We start from the raw sequence: 25,536 nt of genomic DNA on the forward strand, positions 1-25,536 counted from the left end.
CAGGGTTTGTTGTGGTAGGACAAGGGGAAATGGTTTCAAGCTTAAAGAGGATAAATTCAGGTTAAATGTAAGGAAAAAGTTTTTTTACAGTGAGGGTGGTGAGGCACTGGAATAGATCACCCAGGGATGTGGTTGATGCCTCATCCCTGGAGACTTTCAAGGTGAGGCTGGATCAGGTGCTGGGCAGTCTGATATTGTGGATGTCCCTGCTTATTGCAGGGGAGGTGGACTAGGTGACCTTTGCATGTCCCCTCCAACTCAAATGATTCTATGATTCCATAACAGAAGGCAGAATGAGGACTTCAAATTCATCATTCATTTAACAGATCTACAGTCAATGGTTTGCTTCTGTCACAAAGTTTCATATGATCTTGGACAGGTCAGCTGAGTTGGAGAGAGTCTGAGGATACCTGATCAGGTCTAGTGTGTAGCATCCCTGCCCATGGCAAGGAAGTTGGAACTATTTGATCTTTCAGGTTCTTTCCAAGCCAAGCTTTTCTGCAGTTCTGTGATTCCTTGGTTCTATGAATGGCAATGAGCATGACACAGTCTGTGCAGCTGTCGCACAACACATGGAGCTGCTGAACGTGGCAATACACCAACTGCGTGGGGGAGATACCACCAGGCACACTGCAGAAGGACCTTCCAGCAGGGAGGGAGGTGATTTCCCAGTTTGATCACTATAACACCTAATGTGTTCTGGATGGAGATGGCAGCTTAGAATATAATTAAACAAACAAACAAATAAAGAAATAGAACAACCCTCCCCCTACACACAAACCCACAACCAAGCAACCCAAAAACTACTGGCCTTCATTTACAAGACACCTTAAGATCTCATTTCATGGGATTTTTTAAATGACTTTAAAAGCATAAACACCATCAACTGCAGTTTCAGGCAGGTCTGGTCCTCCAGTAATGCAGAAGAACTCTAAAATGACAGAAGAAGCAGAGAAATGCCCCTTGCTTTATGGAACCAATAAATTGTCTTTCCAATGACCAAAGGCAGCTTGAGTTTAAAACTAAATGATCTGAATGTCTGCATGCAGCAGGGACTGAGTTGCTTTTGCTTCCATTCACTATCCATGTGACCCCTAGCATAACTCAAAGTACAGCATGAATGTCAATAACTGGACTATTAAGATGACTGAAATGTTCTTCTCAATAGATCAAGATGTGTCCCTCTGAAATGTTATCTACCACAAAATCCCACCAGAGTTCCGAGAGTGTTACCCTGAGTATAGAAGGCAAAAGTATCTGTAAAAACCGGGAGATAAGGCAGGAGGGTGAAGTCCAGTTTTTATAGGGCATGGCAAATGTGGCATTCACCCCCAGCAGGACCCTATGCTGTCTCAGTAAGTGCAATGAAAGAAAAGCCTTCAAAGGGGTATGATCTTCCTTAGCATTCACACCAATTAAAACCTGACACTCACTGTTCCCAAATTAGCTTATATAAATATTAATATTACTTCAGACCGAAAACATCCGGCCTCTGTCAGATCTTGATGTGACAGTTCAGAGACAACTTCCAGAAGCTGAGAATTGCTGCTCTGAGATGATATATTGACCTCCACGCACAGTTTCTAAGCCCAGTGTTAAATGCAATGTGCTTTAAAGCCTCAGCAAATACTGTTTTGGGAATGCCAGGGGGCTGTCTTTGTTAAACATGGCCAGCAAGAGCCAAATCAGGTTGTAAACAACATTCTCAGACAGACCAGCATGAATGTAGAGCAAACACATAAACATCAACAGAATCGCTGTGCATGAGAGCTAAGTTTGGTCTGTTGGAGTGTTAGTTAATATATTGTTTAATCAACGTAAGGCTGAAGAAAACCTTATTGGGTTTGTCCAATATATGCGGAACTCTAGAAAACAAAGAATTTGAATTAAAATTCATTATTTTCTTCAGAGCACAGAAACTAATAAATCAATGCAGTAAATTACCACTGTGCTGTGCTGTGAAATTAACACCCATATACGTGAAATAAAAGAAGAATTTACAGCTCTAATCAATCATTTTTTTTTATAACTCCATCACACGTTTTATTTACCTTCTTCCACCAGCTTCTCACCCCAAATAACTCACTGGGCTGGGAGCTGCCATGGCATCCCATGGGCTCAGTCCCTCTGCCTGTCTGGTCCCTGGCCACAGCCCCAAATCCCAGCCCCCACCGGTGCTGCTCCTCCAACTGCAGGAGCTAAATGCAGAGATCAAGTCCTCCCTTGCACAAAAGTCAAGGTAAGAAGGGAAAGCCCAAGCTCCACATCAGCCCCACCAGGTTTTAGTTTGACCCTGAAGGCAGACAGGCAGTGTGCCAGACAGTGGGAGCGCTTCCATCACTTCTGGGTGCATGATGTCACTGAGAAACAAAAGCGCAGGAATCACTACGTCTTTCCCTGCAGTAATGTAACCAAGAGAGCCATTCTCAGCTATTTGAAAAACAGCATAACCACCCCCTCACAAAAAAAAAAATGGCAATGCCCCTTGCCCAGTAAAACTAAAGAAAAGTCCTGATTTGCTGAATTGGACCCTAAGCTGTAGAAGTAGGCTCCACCAGGCTGCAGAACAAGGCTCCCTTGTTCTCGAGCGTGGGTGATTTATGGTTTCACACGTACTCATGTGTGACATTATTCACTTAGTGCTTGTACCTATGAATATCAGCTCACAAGATAAAAGCGTGCTCTGAGGCGCAGAATGATGCTTGGCCGTGTGCTAGGAAAAAAAAATAGAGGTGAGAAAACAAAGACCTTCCCATGAGGTGACACCAGTTAGCTGCACACAGGAGGGTTAAGTGCATCCCCATCCTAACTCTAACCCCATCCACAGACATATGGATCAGAGCCCAAACAACTTCTATAAACCCCAAACATGATATAGCAGAGTCCCAGAGACCCATCTGCAACCACAGCAGAGATGGGGTGCTGGCTGTGTGCTGGTCTTGCTTTCACAGCTCTGTGGCACACCGTGGCTCCTAGGGGAGCAACTCTTCCTCTCTGCACTATGTTGGACAGCCTCACCTCGAGCACTGGGTGCAGGTTTGGGCAACGAAATATAAAAGGGGCATAAAGCCATTTACAGTGGCAAATCCAGTGAGAGATTTACCTCAAGCACATCAGCTAAGCCCCATCATTTGGGTGTTGGAGAAATAGATCTGATTGCCATAAAAGCATCCACATGCTTCAGAACTTCTCCTCTCCAGTTGAGGCCAACTCCTCCTGCATCCCAGAAAGGGACATAAAAAGTCTGTGTTGGGACCTTCATGCTGCCTGTAGACGCTCAGTGAGTCACAGCAGAATGGTGTCAATTTGCTGGCACTGTTTGAACTCTCAAACCCACAAAGAAAATAAAAGATCTTTTCTCACAAATAACTGCTCTCACTCAACCCACACTCCCTTCCATCACCACATATTTGGGTTCACATTAAACCTTTTAATCTTGATTATACAGCACGCTGCCACATTTACGGCTGCTGTGCAAAGTGCTCCATGAGTTATAGTGTCACTGAATCCCAGCAAGCACGCTGAGCTGGCACACTACAAATCTCTTCTGCATGTGCAAAGTCACCGATATAAATGACCAGAGCCTAAATCACTGTGTTAGTAAAGGTAATTCCCCACAGGAAAGTCCTGGCTGGAGATTTTGGGGACGTTTTCTAGGCAAACCCATCAGGCTTTTGTTCCTGGGACGCCAGCCTCCCGTCAGGAGGAAGGCTCTGAGCTGAGCATGGGGAGGGCAGAACTCATCATGCTTCAGTACTTCACAAGGGAAGACGAAATCCTTCTGTTCAAGTGACAGAACTCTCTTTTCTGGGACAAGGGGCTTCAGAATGCACACACTTCATCAGCCGGATCAAAGGGAAAATAAACAAGAAAGAAGGGGCAGCCTTGGCAGCTCGCACTGCTCTGCATTTGGCACCAAGTGGGCTGGATGGAAGGGGATGATTTATTCCCTCATGTAGTTATGCACTGGCTGGGAGCCTCACCTAATGCAGTGGGGGCCTGGTTGCCCAAACAGTAAAATGTTAACCATGCTGATGCCTTTTAGTTCTCAGAAATTCTCTCAGCACAAAATGAAGATGAACAAACCTCAGCATCAACTGGAATTCAAGAGGATGATGCTCTTGGTCTAGCACAATCTGCTCCAGCAAGGGAAGGAGCCACCCCACACCCTTTGTCGCTGGAGGCAGCCAAAATTGAACACCCACCTCTGGTATGTGACACCAAAACCCAAAGCCATGTGGATAAGTGGAGTTGTGCTGATCAGGATGCTCTGTAGTAGGAACCAATGGCAGAGATGTGCATGCATTAAACATGGCAGAGTCCTAACTCCACTATTTTGCCCATATGGGATTTCTGGGGCTGGGGGAGGAAGGGAAAGGATGCAGATGGAAAAACCATCTTCAGCCATTTCAAGTGTTAAAAATAAGTGAGATATGTGCCTTAGGGCTCACCAGATTGAACAAAGTGAATACACATGCTCTACAATTTCTTCACCTGGGCTTGTGCCTGAATGATCCTGACCCTTTCTTATGCTATGCACTGCATTAGGTTTGCCCAGCCACATGGTAAAAAGTTATTTAGTGAATATCATTTTCTTATACCACGGTACAAATATACAAATATTCCCTCTCAGGTGTATTCCTTTTGTTTCTCTAGCTGCTTAGAAATGTGTAGTAGATATATATAAACTTGAAAAAAATAGCAGTCAAAACCTCAGACCAAAACCAGGAGCATGAGAACTGCGTAGATCAACCTACTGCCCCTTGACTCTTCAGCTCCAGCCCACACCATTAGGTCAGATTGCCTCCCTGTACAAACCATGAGCAAGGACAGATGGTAAATGCTGGAATGAGGACTGCCTGTGTTCAAATACAGGCAGGCATCCAATGGAGCACCCGTGACACTGGGTGACATCAACATCCTCACGGGCACAGCCCAAGGGTGGCACTGAGGGCACAGCAATGTCCAGGGTTGTTCCAGCATAGTGGGGTTGGAACAGCCAATCACAACCCCATAGGTTTTTCTTAAAGGCTGAAAGGATTTTTAGATCATTTGCATTGCCTTTTTATATGAAACAACCTGTTCAGTTGCATCCAGCTGCCATAACACGCAGCCTAATTACAGGTGCTTGTCAAGTGTGGTGCCACTCACTTCAGCGGAGCCACTCCGTGTCACAAAGCATGAGGCTCTGCTTCACAAACTACAACAGCTTGAATCTGCCTCCCAGCACTGCTCAGCAAAGTCTCATCCCTACAGACACAGAAAAGAGGCCACAGCCGGCAGCTACTCAGTGACCTACAGAACAGTGATCATTGCAGCAGCATCAGCTGCCGTGTGCTCATTTACAAGTGCACAGGAAGATGCTTTAGGCACATAACTAAGAAGAAAACACAGCTTAAAAAAGCAATGCAACGCCAACAGATCCTGAAGGGGAGCAAGCCCATAAACAACGAAATAGCAGGACTTTGTTACCTGTTTTGGGATTGATTACAAAGAAATTCTGAGGATTTCCACTTGTAATCCGGTAAGCCAGTTTTTCATTAGTGCTGGAGTCAGGGTCCTGGGCTTGGATCTGAATGACAGATACATCCTTCGGGGAGTTTTCCATGACGGATGGGTAATAGATGGGCTCAGAGGTGAGCGGGGCATTGTCATTCACATCCTCCACCTCAATGTAGACTTCGATGGTAGCATAGAGAGGGACGACTCCATGGTCAGTGGCATACACTGTCAGCCAGTAGGATTTGGTTGTCTCCCGGTCAAGGACATCTGCTGTATAGACAACTCCTGTAGAAAAACAAGCAGAGGATCTCAATAGGATCAATGAAAAATTATATCTATTTTGATTTGGCTATATGACAGAACTGTATGCAGATTTACTAAATGCTTCAACCCTACAAAACTAAATATGTGCATATAAAGAATCTCAGCCATTGCTTCCTGAAACCAGCTCAACATCTCAGCCCTTTGCACTGAGATAAATGGTCCTTTGTAAATGTCCTAATGTCATTACCAGCTCCACGCTGAGGCTGCAGCTGAGTAACAGAAGCAATGCCCTCCTATTCTGCTAGCAATGCAAGCTTGTACAAACCTTGATAGGGAAGAAGCTCATCACTGGCTATGAACTGCACAAAGAAATAGGGATGAAACCAGAGCTCTACGATCAGTGCTAGCAATGAAGGTGTCTTCTTTAAGAATCAGACTACCATGCAACTTTCAATGAAGTCTTAGAGTGGCTTTAGGGATCCCATAACAGTCACAGGTGACCCTTCAGAGCCCCCAGCCCGCAGCAGACCCAGCAGAGAGGGCTCTGGGAACTGTTCAGCAGTGCAGGGTGTGGGATGCTGGGAACTTCTCTTAATGCACTATCTGCAGTTCAAGAGCAATTCATCTGCATTATTCTTCAGCTCCTGTCCAACAAGTTATGCATCAAATTTGGCTTTTCAGAAACTAGCAATTATTCCATTTATGATCCTGGATGCAGCCATGACCTTTGGTTTAAAAGCCAACTGGAAAGTCTATTACATTTCTTGAAAAGAAGCCATGAAAATGCCTGCCCTGTGCTCATGAGCCATCAGGGGATGGAATGGATTTGATGGCCTGATAAAACTTTGCACACCTAATGATCTAAACAGGCCTGGATCAAACTTCCCTGGACATCTTACACCAGAACCCATCCTATGGTCAAAGTTACTAGTGAACTTATTGCATCACTATTATGAGGGGCAGCAGCAAGAGGCAGAGGAGGTAACTTTCATCCTTGGGGAGTACCACTCCCATCATGAGACAGAAAATCCCTGAGCAGAAGGGATGCTGTCAGTTCCTGGGAGTTGGGCTTCAGCTCCTGATATCCCCACTCAAATCTGCTGGACAGGAGGCAGCACAGGGTCACAGAACGGTTCTGAGATGTCTGGTCTACTTGTGTTTATCTTCTAGGACACACTTTTGTTTTTTATGCATTTTTCTTTCAAGTTTCTTTGTTTGTTTGTTTTTTACTAAGCTTTTAACACTAGTTGAATTGACGGGTATTTTCCTACAGCTTTATCATACAAAGAGAAAGGAAGAAGGGGTAGTGCCAATTCAAGACACCATATGGGCTAAGGTCTTGTTCCAAAACATCAGGTCAGAGATACATTATTCACCCAACAAAGGTGAACAACACAACACTGTAGGATAAAGGCAGAGTATTCTAAATATTCTTGTCAGTAGCCAGCTGTGCTACATAATGACTTTCTGTAGAGACATGGGTGAAATATGTGGTGAAGTGTGATGAAAATGCCCACAAGTCCAGAAGAGAAATTACATCGCAGGGATGAGAAGAGCCCATAATAAACAACATCTTGTGGAAATAAATAAATAAATCCACGTGGGCAAAAAGTGAGGCCAAAAAAAGACAAACGCTGCTGCTTCTTGAGATGTTGATTTATTCAGACGACAAGAAGAATTATTTTAGATCTTTAAACGCAAATTGAAATGAGGGGGGTTTTCCCTCAGTGAGAGCAAGGAAGGTTTTAGCAGATTAACCTCTGTTTATGAAGCTGAATTGCACCAAAATTGAGATGCTAATAAATCTATCTTCTGAGTTTTTCCTTCATTTTATGACTCCTGGCAACAGTTCCTTTCTCTTTGTGTATTTCAGACAGATAGGATCATGAAACAAGTGTTAGCAGCTGCCAGTGGGGCTGCTACACTGATTCTTCATTTTACTTTTGATTTATTAAAAGGTCTCAGATATAAATTAATTCCTTTTGCTCAATATGTCTTGTCATTTCACCTGTCAACACACAGCAGATCGATAAATAAAGAGTAAAGTCTTCTTCCTCTTTCAGGTTCTCCAGGTGAGATCCTGTGTCACCCCTGGGAGCACCTTCCCCTTCCACTTTAATGACCTACATAGTCTGTCCATGCTGATTTCCTGACTAAGGGGCTGTAATACTGAAAATTTCCAAGTGATTAAAAAAACAGTTCTCAATTTTGCAGTCACATTCATGAACCAAGCAGAAAAACAGATTCTGCTGTTCACCGGGACGCCACATCACAGAGGCAATGCTGCCATTCTACACAGGGCAGCTGAAATCCAAGCAAGCAGGCTCTCAGCCAGCTCTTCAAGTCCCCCTTGGAGAGCACTGCCTCATTTTTAAAGCATCCCTGAAGGACTGAAGCCAGCACTTCCTTGGGCTCCTGGCACCCTCGGAAATAAACCAGCAATCAATCAGGCCAGTGGTGCCGGGGGTACTCTCTCCATCGCATTCCTCACAATCCATTTGTCCAATGCAATCTGCAAAGCACCACGCGCGTTATGAGCACTGTAAGTGAAAAATAACAACAGAGCGCACTAATCTCTGATTAAAATCCCGAGCACATTTATATGTAAATGCAGTGCAGCCCTCAGGCTCGGCAACGCGCCAGCAACGCAAACGTTGTGTGGTTGTTTCTCTTAAATGCTTGTTTTCCCTCTTTCCTTCAGGAAAATAATGGGATAATGTTTCCTGCATGGCTCCTGAAAGTGGCACACAGTGAAAGGCTGCACTGTGATGGGCGAGGGCAAACAGAAAAAAGGCAATGAGAAGCTAGTGGCTATTCAAGTGGCCCAAAATCAGCAAACAGGGCTTCCTTCCTGCCTCTCCCACTGACTTGATGAACCATCTTTCAGCAAACCACTTCAAATGACACAGGCCACCCAAAATTCACCTGAAAGTTATGGATTTACTGCTGTCACAAGAAACGCGAGAGGCTCTTAAGGCAAAAGGGGATTAGAGAAAAGCATTCTTTCCTTCCTCACCTCTTTTCGCCCCCCGCTTGTTTGCCTTACACATCTGGCATGCTCTGTGTGCAGGTCGCATGATGAATGGAGCTGCCACAGCCCTGCAAGGGAGTGTTTACGGGGCTGTCAGTGCGGGTGTTTACATAGGTACCCACTGCCATGCTCCATACATACACTCCTCCCAAGACTCACATCGTCCCTCAGGAACACCCTCAATAGTGCAAGCACTGAAAGGAGCTGAATTCTGAATTATGAAGGCAAGATTAAAAGACAACTTGGTGATCCATAGTAAGTCAGGCAGGGAAAAGACAGAGGAGGGTAACGAGGTTCTTTAATTTAGCTGGAAAAAGCAAATCGAGGTCTGATGGTTGGGAGCTGATGTCAGAAAAAGGAGAGCACAAATTTGCACTGGGCACCTGGCAGCAGCACCTGCATGCTGGAGATAGGCCAGAGACTCCCACCATTCAGCACCTTGGTGTGGGACAAGACAGTATCACCTATTTTCCTGCCCACATTATTGGCCTAGATGCAAAACACATTTTACTGTATGATTTTGCTGACTTGAGTCGAGTGTCTGTGTTACAGAAGTTGCCAATGTAAGTAGTCATGATCTCACAGTTTCAGCAAATGATGGACAAGGAAAGCTTCTGAGCTGTTAAACAGGAAGATGGGAAGTATTGGCTAACTTGTGGTATATTCAGCACTACAAGAAAATGCTGGGGACAGTGGCAATGGTAATGTTAATTATTCCACTAATCTGGAAGGCTGGGAAAGGACTCTTCATTGGAGAGTGTAGTGATAAAACAAAGGCTAAACAAAGGCTTTAAAATAAAAGAGGGCAGATGTAGGTTTGATATTAGGAAGAAATTATTTACCCAGAAGGCAGTGAGATCCTGGCACAGCTGCCCAGAGAGCTGTGGTGCCCCATCCCTGGAGATGCTCAAGGCCAGGTTGGATGGACCCTGTGCAGCCTGAGCTGGTGGGGGGCAACCAGCCCATGGCAGGGGTTAGGGCTGTAGTCCCTTCCAACCCAAACCATTCAATGATTCTGTGACTAAGAGCGATGCTCGATTCAGCTCATGACACCTACAAAGCCATCATCACTATGTGCAAGACCACTTCAGCTTATGCCATGTAAAGTGCATCCAAAAGTTATTTCCAGAGCTCCAAGCATTCCTCCAGCTTCAAAACAAAAGGGGCTTCGTGCAAAACAGCCACAGAATTTATTCTCTTCTGTCCCCGAATTGAAATGATGAGAATGAGTTAAGAATGAATACTGATAAGGAAGTGTTCAGGACTGTTTCATCACTCGAATTCAAAGGAAGAAAGGCAAAATCACTGATTCTGAAATACCACTAATTATTCATAACCTTCATCAAAGACTCTGCCAGTCTCCCCTGGCAGTAGAACAACACCTTGTTTGTAACTGATTTGCCACCCAATGCTCCTCACTTGCATTTCCTTGTTGGCAAAGAAGCACAGCAATGGAGCTCTAAAAGAAAAAAAAGTTCATGATGACATCTTTTTCAAGGCCTCCAGAGGGGAAGAAAGGATTTAGTTAGGTGCTTAGGCCTGCCCAAGATCAGCAGGAGGCTTGCAGCAGACTCTGAACATCAGGTTCCTCACACTGAGCAAATATGTCATTTCTGAAGGACGTTGAACAGAGAGCTAACGTCGTCAGGAAAAGTTATAAAATTATGCAAGCCCTTAATTCATCGAGCTAACAAACATAAAATCAACCGGAATAGCATGATTTGTAGGCAGAAATTACGCTTTCAATTAAGAAAGAAAATTTATGATTTAAAGAAGGCCAACTTTACACCTAACGCATAATTCTTTTATTTAGGTACTTCAAAATAAAATGAGTCAGATGTACATAAAAGCCAAGCGTGTACCTCTTTTAGCAGATACTTATTTTGTTACTTCCAATGAGGATAGATTTAAAATATAGGCTAAAAGACTGAACAGCTTTAGCATGACAAAGATGCATGGTGGACCTGAGCACCAGTGCCAGGCAGGCTGAACACACTGGGGGCACTGGAACCAGTGGGAACACGAACAAATCCTGCATTATATTCGCTTCTTTTGAAGCCATGAATTGCCAGGACCTGAGATGAATATGGCCATCATATGGCGGCATCATAACAGCCACGAACCTGGCGCAGCGTGGAGGCAGCCCATTGCCCATGCCACCCACTGCTCCCAGCGGGCAGCTCTGAAAGCCAGCCTCCTTACACTGATGATTAAATGCTATTTCTGTGCCTCCATTTAAGCCCCCCCGCTGTGCAGAGCGTGTCCTCCTGTTTTTATTTTATTGCACGCATTTTGCAAGCTTTAATGCGCATTAAAAAGCAAACCCAGCTACTATTGAAGCGAAAGGAAATATCCCCATTGACTTAAATGGAGATTAGATCATGCCAAGGAACAATTCCAAAAGCAATATTAACTTTGTGAGGTTATACATATGTAGAACTTTCCAATATTCCTTCGTCTGGTTCATTTATATGACAGATATAAAAGGCCACGTCCATCAAACAGTGCAAGACAGGTAACAGTCCTGTCCGGGGCTTAACTGTTAATTTTCTCTTTTTTACTGATGTTATTAATGTACAAATCTGCTGTTACCTCAACATGCAGTTTCTGCAGTGGATATTATATCAATGTTCCCGGGGCAGTAAAAGAGAATTAATTAAAAAAGCAATCCTCAGCAATGCTATTTCAACTGGCATCGGATTAGTCGGCAAATACACCTCTGAACAAGTTATTGCATACACTGTCATGAATATCCCAACCAGCCAGGATTGTGACAAGGACATTAACACTGCTGTTAATAAGTGTAACATTCTGCACATAGTAGACAAATAGGTAGATAATGTGAAGGTTGCATGAAATGCCACGGTGCACTTCAGGGGGAACTTCACAGAAGTGACACTCAAGTTGAGGCCTGGCCAGCGCTCACTCAAATTAAAATGACAATAAGGAGAAGAACCATATCTGTAGCTTTGCATATCTTTTGCACCACCAACAACTCTGGGTTTCCCATAGGGCTGAAAGGAGCTCCCCAGGTCTCACAAGGCAACTTGAAGACAGCAGCACTGCCTGGCTCTGGAATAAAGGCATGTCGTTGTGTGGGTGCCTGACCTCCACACTGCTTAGATTCTGAAGTAAGATCCTTCCTTCTTTACTTTCAGCCCCACACGGCACATTTTCTTTGCTCGCTGTGTTTGGGGAAGGAGAGGGTAGGAAATAAAAGCTTACAGCTTCAGATCAAAGTGAGCTATCACTTAAATACAACATCTTCAAGGTCACTTACACATCAATTTCAGAGCAATTTTCCAAACATATCATCAAGACACTGAACCAGACGCTTAGTCAAATAAATTCTCTATCTATCTTCTTACATTTACGAATTAAATGAAATAAGTTGTGCCAACATTTTAACCTGACTGGGCTTTATTGTCATTTCTGCATCTTCCTTCACAGTGCTCTAATTATTTAAAGAAATATTCCTCTTCTTTTTGCTTCGATGCTTTTCAGCTTGGGAAAAACTAAAAAAAAAAAAAAAAGCAGCAACAAAAATAATCTTACATGGATAAATTAAAAATCTACAGTGGACTCCTCTGGAGGAACCAAATTGCCTTCAAAAGCACAAATACTGTAAAAATCCTTCTCCTTAATGAATAATCTCTGTCAAAGCATAACACAGTCCCATCACAGCTGAACAGTGTAATAAAACCCTGCAATTAAACCACACTGAGAGGAGCTGGGAAGCTCCAGCAATGGCTGAATGCTGCCACGTGCTGCTTCCTACCCCTTCTGGTGCAGAGAGATGGGACCACAGAATCTCAGGATCATAGAATGGCTTGAATTAGAATGGCCCATAAAGCCACTCCATTCCAACCCTCTGACATGGGCTGGTTGCCCCCCACCAGCTCAGTCTGCCCACGGCCTATCCAACCTGGCCTTGAGCACCTCCTGGGATGGGGCATCCACAGTTTCTTTGGGCAACCTGTGCCATGGCCTCAATGCCCTCATAATGTATTTCTTCCTAACATCTAACCTGAACATACCATATTTTGATTTGAAGCTATTACCTTTTGTCCTGTCACTATCAGATGGTGTAAAAAACTGGCCAGTGTGTAAGCTCCCCTCAGGTACTGAAAGATGGCGATGAGGTCTCCCTGAAGCTGAAAAAGCCCAACTCCCACCTGTTTTCTTCACAGGAGACGTTCTCCAGCTCTCTGATAATCTTCATGGTTCTCCTCTGGACCCACTCCAACAGCCTTGCATCCTTTTTGTGCTGGGGGCCCCAGGCCTGGACTCAGTGTAGATCAAGTGTAAAGTTGCTGTGACAAAGCAGGATGTGCTCCAGGCTGGTGGCTTCAGCCATCTCCTTCAACCTGTATGACTGAGGGCTTCTGAATTTCTGGCTGCTCATGAATGGCAAAACATGAATTCCCTTCAATACTGTAAATACTGTAAGTATTTCTCTCCCTGTATCTGTTTGTCTCTACAGCAAATTGAGTTCTGCTTTGCTTTCTGAGCACTGCTCAGATTATACAGCTCACCTCTGCAGTCTTCCTGACCAAAGGCAACCCGCAGATGGCATCAGCACAATTCCTCATTGTTAGGCCAACAATGGAAGTTGTTAAGCCTCAATAATAAACTGCTTGTGCAGAGGCACTTTTTCACAAAGGGCCTGGCTAATGCCCACAGTAACCCAGATATTCTGTACATACTCTTTAGTAGATTAATAAAGAGACTGCAGTCCAACCTGTGTGTTCTCCCCTGTGGGGACTGGGAAAAAGAAGGGTTTGGTCCTGGTTATTTTAGAACTGAGATCAGAAGTGGGGCAAAACCGAAGCAGAAAGAGAAGAAAAAAAGGCACAGGATGCTCGAAAGGATGCTGATAGAAGTTCTGGCCTGAGCAACAGCAGAAAAAGACTTCTGTGCAGGTTCTTCATTGGCATAGAGCTGAGTATCTTTGCACAGCCTAAGGGATGAGGGATTGGTCTGGGAAGCCTTATGCTACATCTGTGCTGAGCTGCTCCAACCATTGAGCACCCATGGGGAGAGACCAAAGGGCTGAGCTATGCTGCTAGAGGAGGCTACCCAATGGCCTCCACCTCCCCCCCCCACCCATAAGGCATGATGAGTTGACTTAACATAAAGGGCATCACTGCTCTGATGGATCCCAACAGAGAAGGGTCGGCCTGGGATGGTTGGCCAGAGCAAGTAAGTGCCAACTGGGAACACTGCTGTGTTACTTGAGTCTTTTATTACACTGAAAACAGAGTCTTTTTGGTTTTCCTCCTTTGCCACTGCTTCTTTCAACAGCCTGTCAGACCATTGCAAATGGGTAACCCTGTGAAAAGAGTAATAACATCAACCCTGAAATGTGCCTGTTAAGTGTTCCTCTGTCCAAAAATAAACCCAGAGGAGTAGTCAAAAAGGAGAGAAACAGAACCTCTGAATGGGGTTTAACAGTCACGCCGTGCTTGAACACAAACACTGCAGGGAAGAGGCAAGAATGAGGCACAACATAAGCACCAAAGCACTGCTTAACCACTGCATGGCACAGCAGCATTCCTTCCATTTGGAGATACTGTACACGACTCTGGGGTCTGCTTCACAGAGTGCAGCAAAAACTTGGAGAAGATGTAAAAAAGGAAGAGCTCCACAAACAGCATGAGGAATAGAGAGAATGATTTACAGTAAGAGAGTTTAAGACTTCGATCTGCTAAGCTTATTAAAAAGAAGATGGAGAGGAAATTTGATTATAAAATCCATGTAAAGTTCACGAGGAAATATTATGGGAAACTAAAGGGCTCTTTAATCTAACAAAATAAGGCGGAGCAGCATCTCATGATTGGAAACTGAAGCCAGGAAAAATAAAATTAGCAATCAGCTTGATATCCTTCTTTATTATTTATTTTTTCTATGGTGAGTGATTAATTCCTGCTATAATTTTTCCCATTTCTAGGTATCTGCAAATGAGATCTACAGTCTGTTGAAGGAGAAGGGCTTGACAGCAAAAGTACATTATGTACTAAATAAAGAGGTATAAAGGTGACGTATGGAAGGCTCAGATTAAAGGTACATGAAAACAGGCAACTCAGTCCATTCTGGCCTTTAAGCACTTGCAATTTGCCAACAGTGTACCCACCAAAGGAGCCCTGGGAGGAGAGATTCCTTTGATGGTGATGAGTAGCTCCCAGCTGCACAGGACATCACTTCTCTTTTTCATAGAGCTATAGAGTATGCTCGGTTAGAAGGAACCCACAGGGATCATCAAAACCAAATCCTGGCTTCCCAGTGGACCATCCCTTCACCTACAGCAACATCTGTGGTTGCAAGAAGTGAAATAACAAGAACTGATTTCCTTGCTGGATTTTTTCCAAAACGCTTTGACCAATCCTGCAGTAACTCTGTAGGAAAACACTGCATGCGATCATTAAGATAGTCAGAACTTTAATTTTCTACTTTGTGTAAAGCACGGAGGAAATGGAGCTGGGGTTATAACATCAAACCATGCACAGATCCCAAACAAGCAGACAGTAACGGTGTTTCTGTTTCACTCTCCATACTGTGTGTGATAATAAACCCAAGGGTTAAAGAGTATATGGGAATATGTCAGAGTGTATTAGTGCAAAGTACTATTCTTTTAATCTTCAGGTAGCTTTATTCTGAATTTTATCATCTTCAAACATATTCTACAGGTAGGCTACCCTTCTTCAGACAAGAAAACGGAAGGAAGCTGAGATGCACAAGGGACTGTGGCAAATCAAAGCAGCACAATAAAAGCCTTAAAGCAGACACCCGGACCACGATCCTTGGGAAAGGTGCCAGTTACTCAGTGGGTGCTTCCTTTTGGCTCTGAACACAGCAAATCAAATAAATGGGCTGTGGCTGTGTCTCTTCTAAGCACCGACTTTTATGTCAGACAGAAAACTCAGATCTTATCGCACCAGTGTCCCCAGAAGTCATAATGCTTTCTGCCAGTTCTCTATGCCTGTTCATCCAGGAGATGATGAGGCTCTGCCCAAGAAGCCAGGAAGCAAAGTGGGCAGCCTGGCACCCGTGGGTACCACGACATCGGCATCCACCCAGATGCTCACTTCCCATTGGGGCAAGGCCTCAACAGAAATAAGTAAGCTCTATATTCCCCAGCTGCCAGATACACACAGGCACATAAACTACAGCAGCTCAGTCTTAAAGTGCTTTATGACCGAGCTCCCTAAATAAGTGCGGAAAGTCAACATCCTGATAAGGCAAATAATGAAATGTTTCAGAACTGATATACACTGTGTGATCCCCTGAGGGAAACCACAAGCATGAACCACGATGAAATAAGGCAGAAAACAAAGCCTTTCTGTGGACACAGGCCTAATGTGCTTGTTACACACTGCAGTGACTTCTATTGCTTTCTGACACCCATCCACCTTGGTAAAATGCTGAATTACAGATGGGTATGATATGTATAAAAGCACATGCATACTCCCTTGCACATGCCAGTGGAATAAGGCAATGTAAAAATGATTTATTTTCACTTCTGGAAATGGCCAGATCACAATAATATAGCATGCTTTTCTGTATGGCTTGCCTTACAAATCCACCTTCAGATGCAGTTTAGAGCATTCATGAGCTCTTAACACTTGCACATGTGAATATTTTTGCTTTAAAAGTGCCTTTGTATTTTATGCTGCGAGTTTTTTAACACTTGGTAATACCAATGAAGGCTTTGCCTAGGGCTAATCTATAGTCTTAACTTAAGACAGCAAAAATCTATTTATCTATTTATGCACAAATCTGAAATGGGTATTATTTTTTTCCTGTTTGAAACGCATCGATTTGAGTAAATCATGACATGGGATTGAATTATTTATTTATACTGCAACTTTGCCAACTGTGGAAGCAATAAGACCAGCCAAACAAAAACCAGGAAATTATCCCAGATCCAAGAGCGGGAGCAAGCATGCCTCCCTCTAATTGAGTTTCCTCCACTCTTATCTTCTATAGATCCTTGAGATTGTTTTCCAATTTTCATTTCCATTTCTTCCATTAAATGCCCCTAACCTAAGACCTCCATTTACTGGCACCCATTTATCTTCTGTTCTTAATTGAGATGTAACTTGTCCAATTGTCCAGCACTGAGCGCTAGAGCTCTGACAGCATGCTTGATAAACACTGGCTCCTTCAGCAAAGCTTATTTGGGAAAGTACAATGCAAAACTCTACTTCTGAACAACTAAGTCTACCCCTCTAAAATGGAATTTACCTTACATGCACGTGGCAGTGAAGGCCAAAATCCCCGTAACGAATAATAATCTCCTTGGTCTGATTTACTTTTTACAACATGAGATGGAATTAGCTTTGTTTTGACACTAGTAGGATGATGGGTTACAGGGCCAACAGGAAGACAACAGATATGGCAAGCTCTCAGCAGTCCTTTGCAAGGACATCAGCGTTCAGAAAGCAGTTAGATCTTAAACTAAGTCTCTGAGGGAACTCTTGACAAGCATCAGTGACCTCCCAGCAGCCGGATGCTGTTGCACCCACATTACCAGGGGTAAGCCCAGTGTCACAGGGCAGAAATACAACAGGAGAAGGAAGCCCCAGCTGCTAAGCAGTTATTTAATCCTGTGGAGCACTTCTGAACTATAGCAAGAGAGAATTAAGCATCAATATCTTAGCCACTTGGAGCAGTACAGCAGAATTAATACAGCACCCCAGGCTGCTATTAAATTGTAAAATTTAAGAAAACATACTGTGGTCAGGCATTCAACCACTCCAAATAAATAGATGAATCACTTGCTGCTTATTCTGAAAGGCTTCGTGTTTGCACCAGTGATACCAAGGAAAACATGACTTTGCTGTAGACCTGAAGGCAGACATCCAAGAAGAACATTCTTCATTCAAAACCATGGTACCATAGAGCCTGGGCTGGAAAGCACCATGGCCAAAATGTCTGAACACAGAGCTCTCCCATTTCATACTACAGAGGTGTGACTGCAAACATGTTGATGTACCCCAGACAGCTTCAAATTAAGGCTAAGGCTCAGTGCTGGCTGGCTGATGATGGCAGCCCTAAAGCCCTGAGAAGGCCTCATAAATTGCACCATGGACACTGCATCTTAACATCACCTATAGGAGTGATTCTGCTGCATCCCCAGACACAGACAGGGGTTTGTCCAGAGAGGAAAATGGTGACAAGGGAGGTTGGAGCACTTTGAGTGGGGTCCACGTGCAGCCAGGAACAGGGAATACAGACTGTGCTATCTCAGTTTCTGAAAGAAGGTGACAGGTAAACCTGCTCTTCTCCCTGTTCGCAGCAGACTCCAAAGACTGAGCTGGGGAATGTTTAGCATTATATGGGTGCCATTTACAGTGGTGGTGACAGAGTCAGGTATATATATATAATTTTTTTTATTATTATTATTATTTTGTTTGTTTGTTTTTTGCGTCTGGTTGCCCCCAGGAGTCCCATGTGAAGACTTCATCACCTATTGCCTGCATGACCAAATCAGCTCCCCAAGGATTCAGTCTGGATGGCTGTTGGTATCGGAACAAGGTGGCTGGGACTTCTTGTATCTGTCATTGTGACTATGAACGGCAACATGGACTTTGCCCTAATCCCAGTTTGCAGTTCCAAGGAGAACTGGCCCCATAGAAAATCACTGACTGGAGAATCTCATGCATGATAAGGAAGGGTAAAGTCCTACTGATAATGCCAAAATGGGACCCGTCAATGAGCTTTATGGATACACTTTCATCACAAAACTCCCAATCCTGTACACAGCCAAAAAAGACACTGGGAAAGCCCAGTGGCACCAATCCAGCTGGTCAGTAATTTTTAAGCAAAGCATTAGGACATGGAAAAGCAAGATTGGATGGAATGGTCCTTGTGAGGCACAAGAAAAAAGAACGCAAAGGCTGAGAGCGAGGAGAGATTGTGACCACAAAGATCATCACCCTGAGAACAAAACGAGAGGGGTGGTGGCAATGGCACTGCAATGACATTGGCATTCCTGGCACGAGCCCTTTGTAACTTGCTTTCCACCAAACAAACATCTGGTGCCACCTAATTAAAGAACCAGTTCCAGGAGGTGGCATCCAGCATCATGAATTCTACATCATGAATCCAGCATCTGCTAATTCTTACAACAGTGAGACAAAACAAGCCACAAAATAGCAAAACAAACACACACAGACAGACACTGCTAACTTTGGCACTCACTTCCCCACCGAACACAAGAAGTACATAAAATTTGCACATTATTAACCAGTGCACAGTCAGTTTAACTGATCAACTGTGCATATTTGCAGCAGCACATGTTTGGTGGTTCAGTGGGCAAAAATGGATCCAGCTTTACAAAGGTGGCTCAGCATACAGCACTGCAGTGTGGAGGGGTGCCTCCCTCAAGGTGATGGCACACACTATTAATGTGGTGACTGAAGGACTAGAGAATGCAGGAATCCCAGTCTGTGTACAGCTTCTAATAGAAAAACGCATGGTGCGTTTTCCCCAGTGACAAACAGATTGTTTTGGGTTTTTTTTCCCTGCTATAAATAATTGTTGTTGTTGGGTTTTAATAGGTATAGATAATCAGGCGTTCACATCGTTTCCAGCAGAGAAGCGGTATTAAACTATCACATTACAGCCATTCATAAACTGAACACATTGCTGGAATTACTTTTTAGTGTCATTATTATCCAACAATCTCTACAATATGTGTTGTTACCGCAGAAGTAGAGTGATTAGATTCTGAACGTCGCTGGAAATCTGTAAGTAACACACGGTGGTGAGCCATCAGGCATTCAGGGAGAACTTCCTGTCATCATCTGTACTAATATGACACCAGCAACATTTCATTTACTTGGCTTAAACCTGCAAATGAGCCTACAGCAGAGGTGGGCAATGACACTTCTTTTAAGTGCCTTGTTTGAACACATGATCTCATCAGCACTTGGTTAATTCTTATGTTCTTTCTCCCTTCTGCTCTTACACACACTTCTGTCCTACCTTGTTCTGATGCTGGCTTTTTTCTTGCTCTACTATAAGACCTTGGAAGCAGAGGCTATGCTTAACCTGAATGAACCCTCTGGAATGTAACATCCCTGCCTTGCTCTGGTACTGATACTAAGCAGTATTTTGTATAAAAATTATAATCAGAAAACAAGCAAAAGGAGAAAAGATATCCTACAGCTACTGCACAGATAACCAGGTCAGTCTGGCAGGAGGGGTAAAGGCACTTAGGAAGTTGTCCAGAGAGATATAATCAGGTTCATGCAGGGGGCCCAAGAGAACCTCATGAGGTTCAACAAAGCCAAGTCCGCACATACACGGTGGCAACCCCCACTACCAGTAAAAGCTGGGGGACGTATGGATTAAGCACAGCCCTGCTGAAAAAGACCTGGGTGTACTGGTTGATGAAAAGCTGGGTATGAGCCAGCAATGTGTCCTTGCAGCCCAGAAAGCCAACCGTATCCTGGGCTGCAGCTAAAGCAGCATGGCTGTGCATGTCCCTGTTCAGTGCAGGAGAGCTGGACTGGATGGCCTTTAAAGGTTCCTTCCAACTCTAAGGATTCTATCATTCCAAAAGAGAAGAGATACAGACTGAATAGAAGGAAAAAAGAATAAAATAGGAGTGTTGTAGCACTGGCACAGGTTGCCCAGAGGTGGTGGATGCCCCATCCCTGGAGACACACAAGATCAGACTGGACGGGGCTCTGAGCACCTGATGGAGCTGTAGGCATCTCATTTCTTTGCAGGGGGTTGGACTAAATGACCTTTTATGGGATGCTTCCAACTCAAACAATTCTATGATTCTATAATTATATGATTCTATGTGCGGCAGAAGGAATATCTAACAGTAACCTTTAATGACCTTTCCATGCTAAGTCAAAAATAAGAATTTCAGGAAGGGATAATACACAGGCTGATTGCAGCACTTGCAAATGAACTAGTGGGGAGTATATGGGAATAGATAGCAATTTCCTTTGCAACAGGAGTGGAAGTTTCCTTATTAAAAGGTATTATTTCTGAGCAGTCAGCACGGAAGGAGAAGCGAGTGCAATAAAACACATTAAATTTCTAAGTGATCAGGAACAGAAAGAGGGCAGGATAGTGAAGGAGGCTGCAGCCTGGCTAAATATAAGATGGGGGATATGGAGAAGGTGCAGCTGCCAAGGCAGTCACTGAACAACACACTTCAGAGATAAGAGGCACCAGCCATTCTGCAAAGCAATCATGGCTGCCAGGAGCTACAGAGAAAAGACTGAATTGAAGGGATAGGGGGGTCAGCTGCAGTGAATACAAAAACAAGTCAAGGCCGAGGACATGCATGACGCTTTGGGATTTGGCCAGGAGGTGATAATTTGTGCGTTTAGTTAACTGCCATCTCAATGGACTACAGAGGAAAGAATCTCAATGAGAAAAGAGAATTGGCAGTGAGAAAACGAAGGCAGCCAACATAAAGAATAGGAATAAGGGGCTTGGGTAGGAGAGAAAAGGAGAAGGGCTGCCTGGCAGTGGCAGATATGTTTGGAGAATTGTGAGTTTTTCCCAGTCCAGGGAAACAGTGGCAGATCTGAAAGCTGAAGTGATATCAAAGGAAGAAATCTGGGTTAAGTGAGGTGGCCAGAACAGCAAAGACTGAAGAAGGTCATGGGGGATCCAAAGAGCAGCTCTAGATGTAAGTCAAGAGTGGCAAGAGGGAGACTTATCTGTCATGGGCAAAGAAGAATTCCCACCCCAAACCACCACTGCCTTATTCTTCAGTCAGGAGAGAGCCATGTCTTCCTACTGCACCCTCCTGGATCAGCCCTTTGAGCTCTCCACATCATCCCTTCACATCTTCCATTTGAGAAATCCAAACTACATTTCCACAGCACCTAGGTGAAAACAAGGTCAATTCTTATCTTATTCTAGCATACCTCTCTAAGCTCTGCCCAGTGATAAGAAACAAGCAGTTTGACTTGTCTTTTATTGCACTGACAGACGAATAGCACACACAGCCCCACAAAGACTATTTGCTTGTGTTTCCAGTAGGACAATCACAATAACCTCTAAGCAAACGTTCCATGAAATTGTAGCTTGAAATTGAAGATACAAAGAACCTCTGATGTCCTCTGAAGGAATCTGAATCTCACCCTCAAGTTTTAGAGGTTACTTGTAAGAGAAGCCATAAACAACAGAACTTCTCCATAGCACACACTGGACACAGTTTCTTCTTGTTTCAGCCAGACGACTTTTCTTACTTGATATGTATTTACTGCTAACTTCAGGATATGATTTCTCATACTGTTTACAGAACACAAAAATATGTCCTAAGAGCTCACAGGGGAAAATAGGATGCTCTGAATAGACAAGGACAACATCATTACAACCACAATGACAACAAAGCTGCACTTATTGACCCCAGCAACAAAGGAAGTGTTGGAGGAAAATTCTCTGTAATACTTTAGATGCTGAGCTAATTAAAGATCTCATTCCCTGAACAGCCAGATAGCAAACATAAGCAGTGCCTCCAGAAGAAGAATTCCTATTTTGATGGTTACTGTAATGAGCACGCTCCCAAAGGAAACAGCCAATAAAAAGCATCTCCTATCTGGAGGATGCTGAATGAAAGCTGACTTTGCTTCATTTCAAGCAATTCCTTATTGCATCATATCAGCCTCTACCAAAGGTCTCAGTTCAATTTTTCTGTAATGAATTTGGAGACCCCAAAGAAAAATTCTGTCCCAACTTTGCTAGCTAAATTTCTCTCCTTGACTTAAGGCTGACAATGACTATGAGTAAAACACTTTTTTTTTTTTTTTTAAACATCATTTTCTGATGCTTTAATTAAAGTTTATTAACTCAAGAGAAGCTATCTTCTTATCACCAAGAGACACTATAAAAATGCCTTTTATTGTGAGATTAAAGTGGTTTTGGGTAGTACCATCTCTAATGCCCAGTGGCAAGCCAACTGATCTTCCTTCCTCTCCCTTTCTTTTTATGATGTGTACTGTGCCTCTGGAAAAAAAAAAAGGGAGCACATCAGTACCTTCTGCAAAGTGCTGTACCTACAGCTGATGTCTGTGGTATCTTGTGATGCTTTCCTTACTGAATCACTGAAGGACAAAGGAACTATACACCTGTCCAACCCTCATCATAAATAAATAGCATAGGCCAGAGGCCAGGCTGTGATGTACTACCAAGATCTATGTGCACAAGTCTTAAAAGTCACTACTGAAGAAGCGACAGATAGAGTTAAGAAAGCCAGAGAGAAGTCATAAAAGTAAGAACTTTCAAAAATACTTTTAGAAAAGTAGCCATAGAATCACAGAATATCCAGAGTTGGAAGGGACCCACAAAGATCATTTGTCTAATTCTGTGCTCTACACAGAAACACCCAACATTCAAACCCAATGTCTGAGTGTGTAGACCAAATGCTTCTTGAACTCCATCCCCTTGGTGCTGTGTCAGCTGCCCAGAAGAGCCCATTCCATGTCCTCTGGTGAATAATCCTTCCCTATCCACCCAGCCTGATGCTCCCCTGGCATAACTTCATACCATTCTGACACATTCTGTTGTTGTCACCAGAGAGGAGAAAACTTACAACACCAATAATTATGATGGTGGGAGTTAGGCAATAAGGAGTAAGTCAGGGAGCTGGAAGAGAGAGCAGTAAACCAGGAGAACTCAGTATTCCAAATTGAAAGTTGACCTTTATGGATCAGGAAGATGGTGATCAAGATGACAGTGACTAAGAAGAGATACTAGTGACCTTGCCAAAGAGCAGGGGGATGGGGCCCATGAACAGATAAATATAATATCATGAACACAAATCATTTTTTCTTATCTATCAAAAATAAAATAAGTTAGGAATGGCACGGTGAGGGGAAGATTCTTCTCTTTGGTCTGGGGGACGAGATGGGAAAAAGGACAGAAAGTACAAAGGGAGAAAAACCCCATAAGGGGAAGCTCACTGGCCTGAAGTGGTTAAAGAAGGAATAGGAAGATAAACAAGAAAAGCTGAGAGAAGAATCAAATTGCTTCAGTGATAAAGGACATTCAAGGTGACAGACAATGCAGTGGAATAGGTATTTACTGGAGCAGATTGAGTTGAGCGGGATCATTTACGTGGGCTTTGAAAATCAGTACAAACACAGCAAGCAATTACACTGCAATAAATAAACCAGTAGCATGTGTGCAAATGAGGAAGCCTAAAAGAGTGCACATAGGAGATGAAGCAATTGCCAGGAGACTCAATAATTGCTCCCTAGAGCCTTACCCCGAGGGGCCCTGCGGGTGGAACAGGGATGCTGTGTCCACTGCTGGCAGGAGGAAGCAGGCACGGTTCTGTACAACCCTTCCCTGCACAGGCACTGAACCACAAATGCCTGAACTCAGGGAAAATCAGCATGTTTTCGCTCCCCTTCTTTGCCTCCCTGAAGATGATGACTTGCACTGAAACTCCAATTCAAAGCTAATTCAGGTTCCTATTATTCACAATCATTCCATTTCAGTTTTAATGAGATTTGTTAATTCACCATATCCGGGATCCAGACATGATTTAGGCTTTCTTACCTTCCAGTTGTCAAAACCACTGACCCCCTGCAGCATGGCACCTGTGTGACTATTCACAGCTATGACAGACTATAGGAGCTCTCTGCGCTCCTTGTGTGTTCCTCACTGTGCTACCAGCAATGGTAAAATCTCTAAACAAGTCTCAAATCCCCCCCTTCTTTCACTATTTTTTATGTCATGTCTCTGTATGGTGGCTCCTCCTTTGGCAGCAAGAGGATCAAAGGTGGAGCTTTATGCCCAGCAGATAAAGCGACCACTTTGGATGGCTGAATTGAAGCCATTAGTTTGCACTCCAGCTTTTTGCAGGCATTTCCCTGTTAGACGTGCTCTGGAGATGTGCAGAAGCTTTGTTTTCCCTGCCTCCTTCCCAGCAGCATCTCCTCCTAATAAGCTGCAATTTATATTTGCACTTACCCATACAGCACTTCTTGTACTCACTCCATTCGTGTTGCACTGTGATGTGTTTCTAGATATCCCACTGCCTGAGTTAAGAGCAAAGATGAGTGTCTGACATTAACAGGACATCTTCTACCTACTTCATGTCTATTTATGATGAGGCTGGGGGCAATACTCCCATCTCAGAGGTAGAACCTACGCACGGCCCCACTCACTGAGCTAAAGAAAAGCCTTTGTCATCTTTACTCACAGGCATCACGGCTGTGTCAAACTGCCAGTCTCAACTGAAAACAATCCCGATATTGATTGGCACTGGGGTGCATTTTAAAGCTGGCAGGGGAAAGTACTTTCCCACTTGCAAGCTTAGTGAATTTGACAAAGAAATGTACTTGGACAGCTACAAGTCTCTTTTTACAAAGTCAGTTTTCAGAATGAAATCACCCAGTAAAGGCTTTTCCCTGACAGTCACAAATAATTCCAGCTGCTAAGTTATAAAGTGTCTAATAGATGTTTTAACCTGTCTTGAAGAACCTGTATGACTCTACTAATGGCTGCCATGAGAAGGATGAGGATTAAAAACACAGTCAGTGGCACTAGGAGTTGCTGTTGGAAACTGGAAAAGCAGGTGCACCAAAAGCTTATAGAGAAAAAGAAAAAGAAGAAAGAGACAAAAGTGACTTTTTATGGAAGAGAGAAAGAAGGAAGCCATAGCACTGCACTTCTTCAAATTCTAATTGGATATAAGGAATAAGCTTATTACAATATGTGTGGTGAGGCACTGGCACAGGTTGCCCAGAGAGATG

At 43.7% G+C, this 25,536-nt stretch overlaps 1 protein-coding gene across 18 annotated transcripts in view; it reads right to left on the minus strand.

Annotated features, from left to right (window-relative positions):
• FAT3 (FAT atypical cadherin 3) overlaps positions 1-25,536 on the minus strand; it is a 428,155-nt gene that overhangs the window by 208,831 nt on the left and 193,788 nt on the right. For all 18 annotated transcript variants that reach the window (XR_014931869.1, XM_032442223.2, XM_015852350.3 and 15 more), the window contains one exon: positions 5,473-5,787. Coding sequence is in view for 17 of the 18 variants with exons in the window: in XM_032442223.2 (XP_032298114.2) it covers positions 5,473-5,787 (315 nt within the window). In the remaining variant the exon portion in view is untranslated. The remainder of the gene's footprint in view (positions 1-5,472; positions 5,788-25,536) is intronic.

This window comes from Coturnix japonica, chromosome 1 (genome assembly GCF_054131305.1).
Source record: "Coturnix japonica strain WE chromosome 1, WE-NBRP24, whole genome shotgun sequence".
NCBI lineage: Eukaryota > Metazoa > Chordata > Aves > Galliformes > Phasianidae > Coturnix > Coturnix japonica.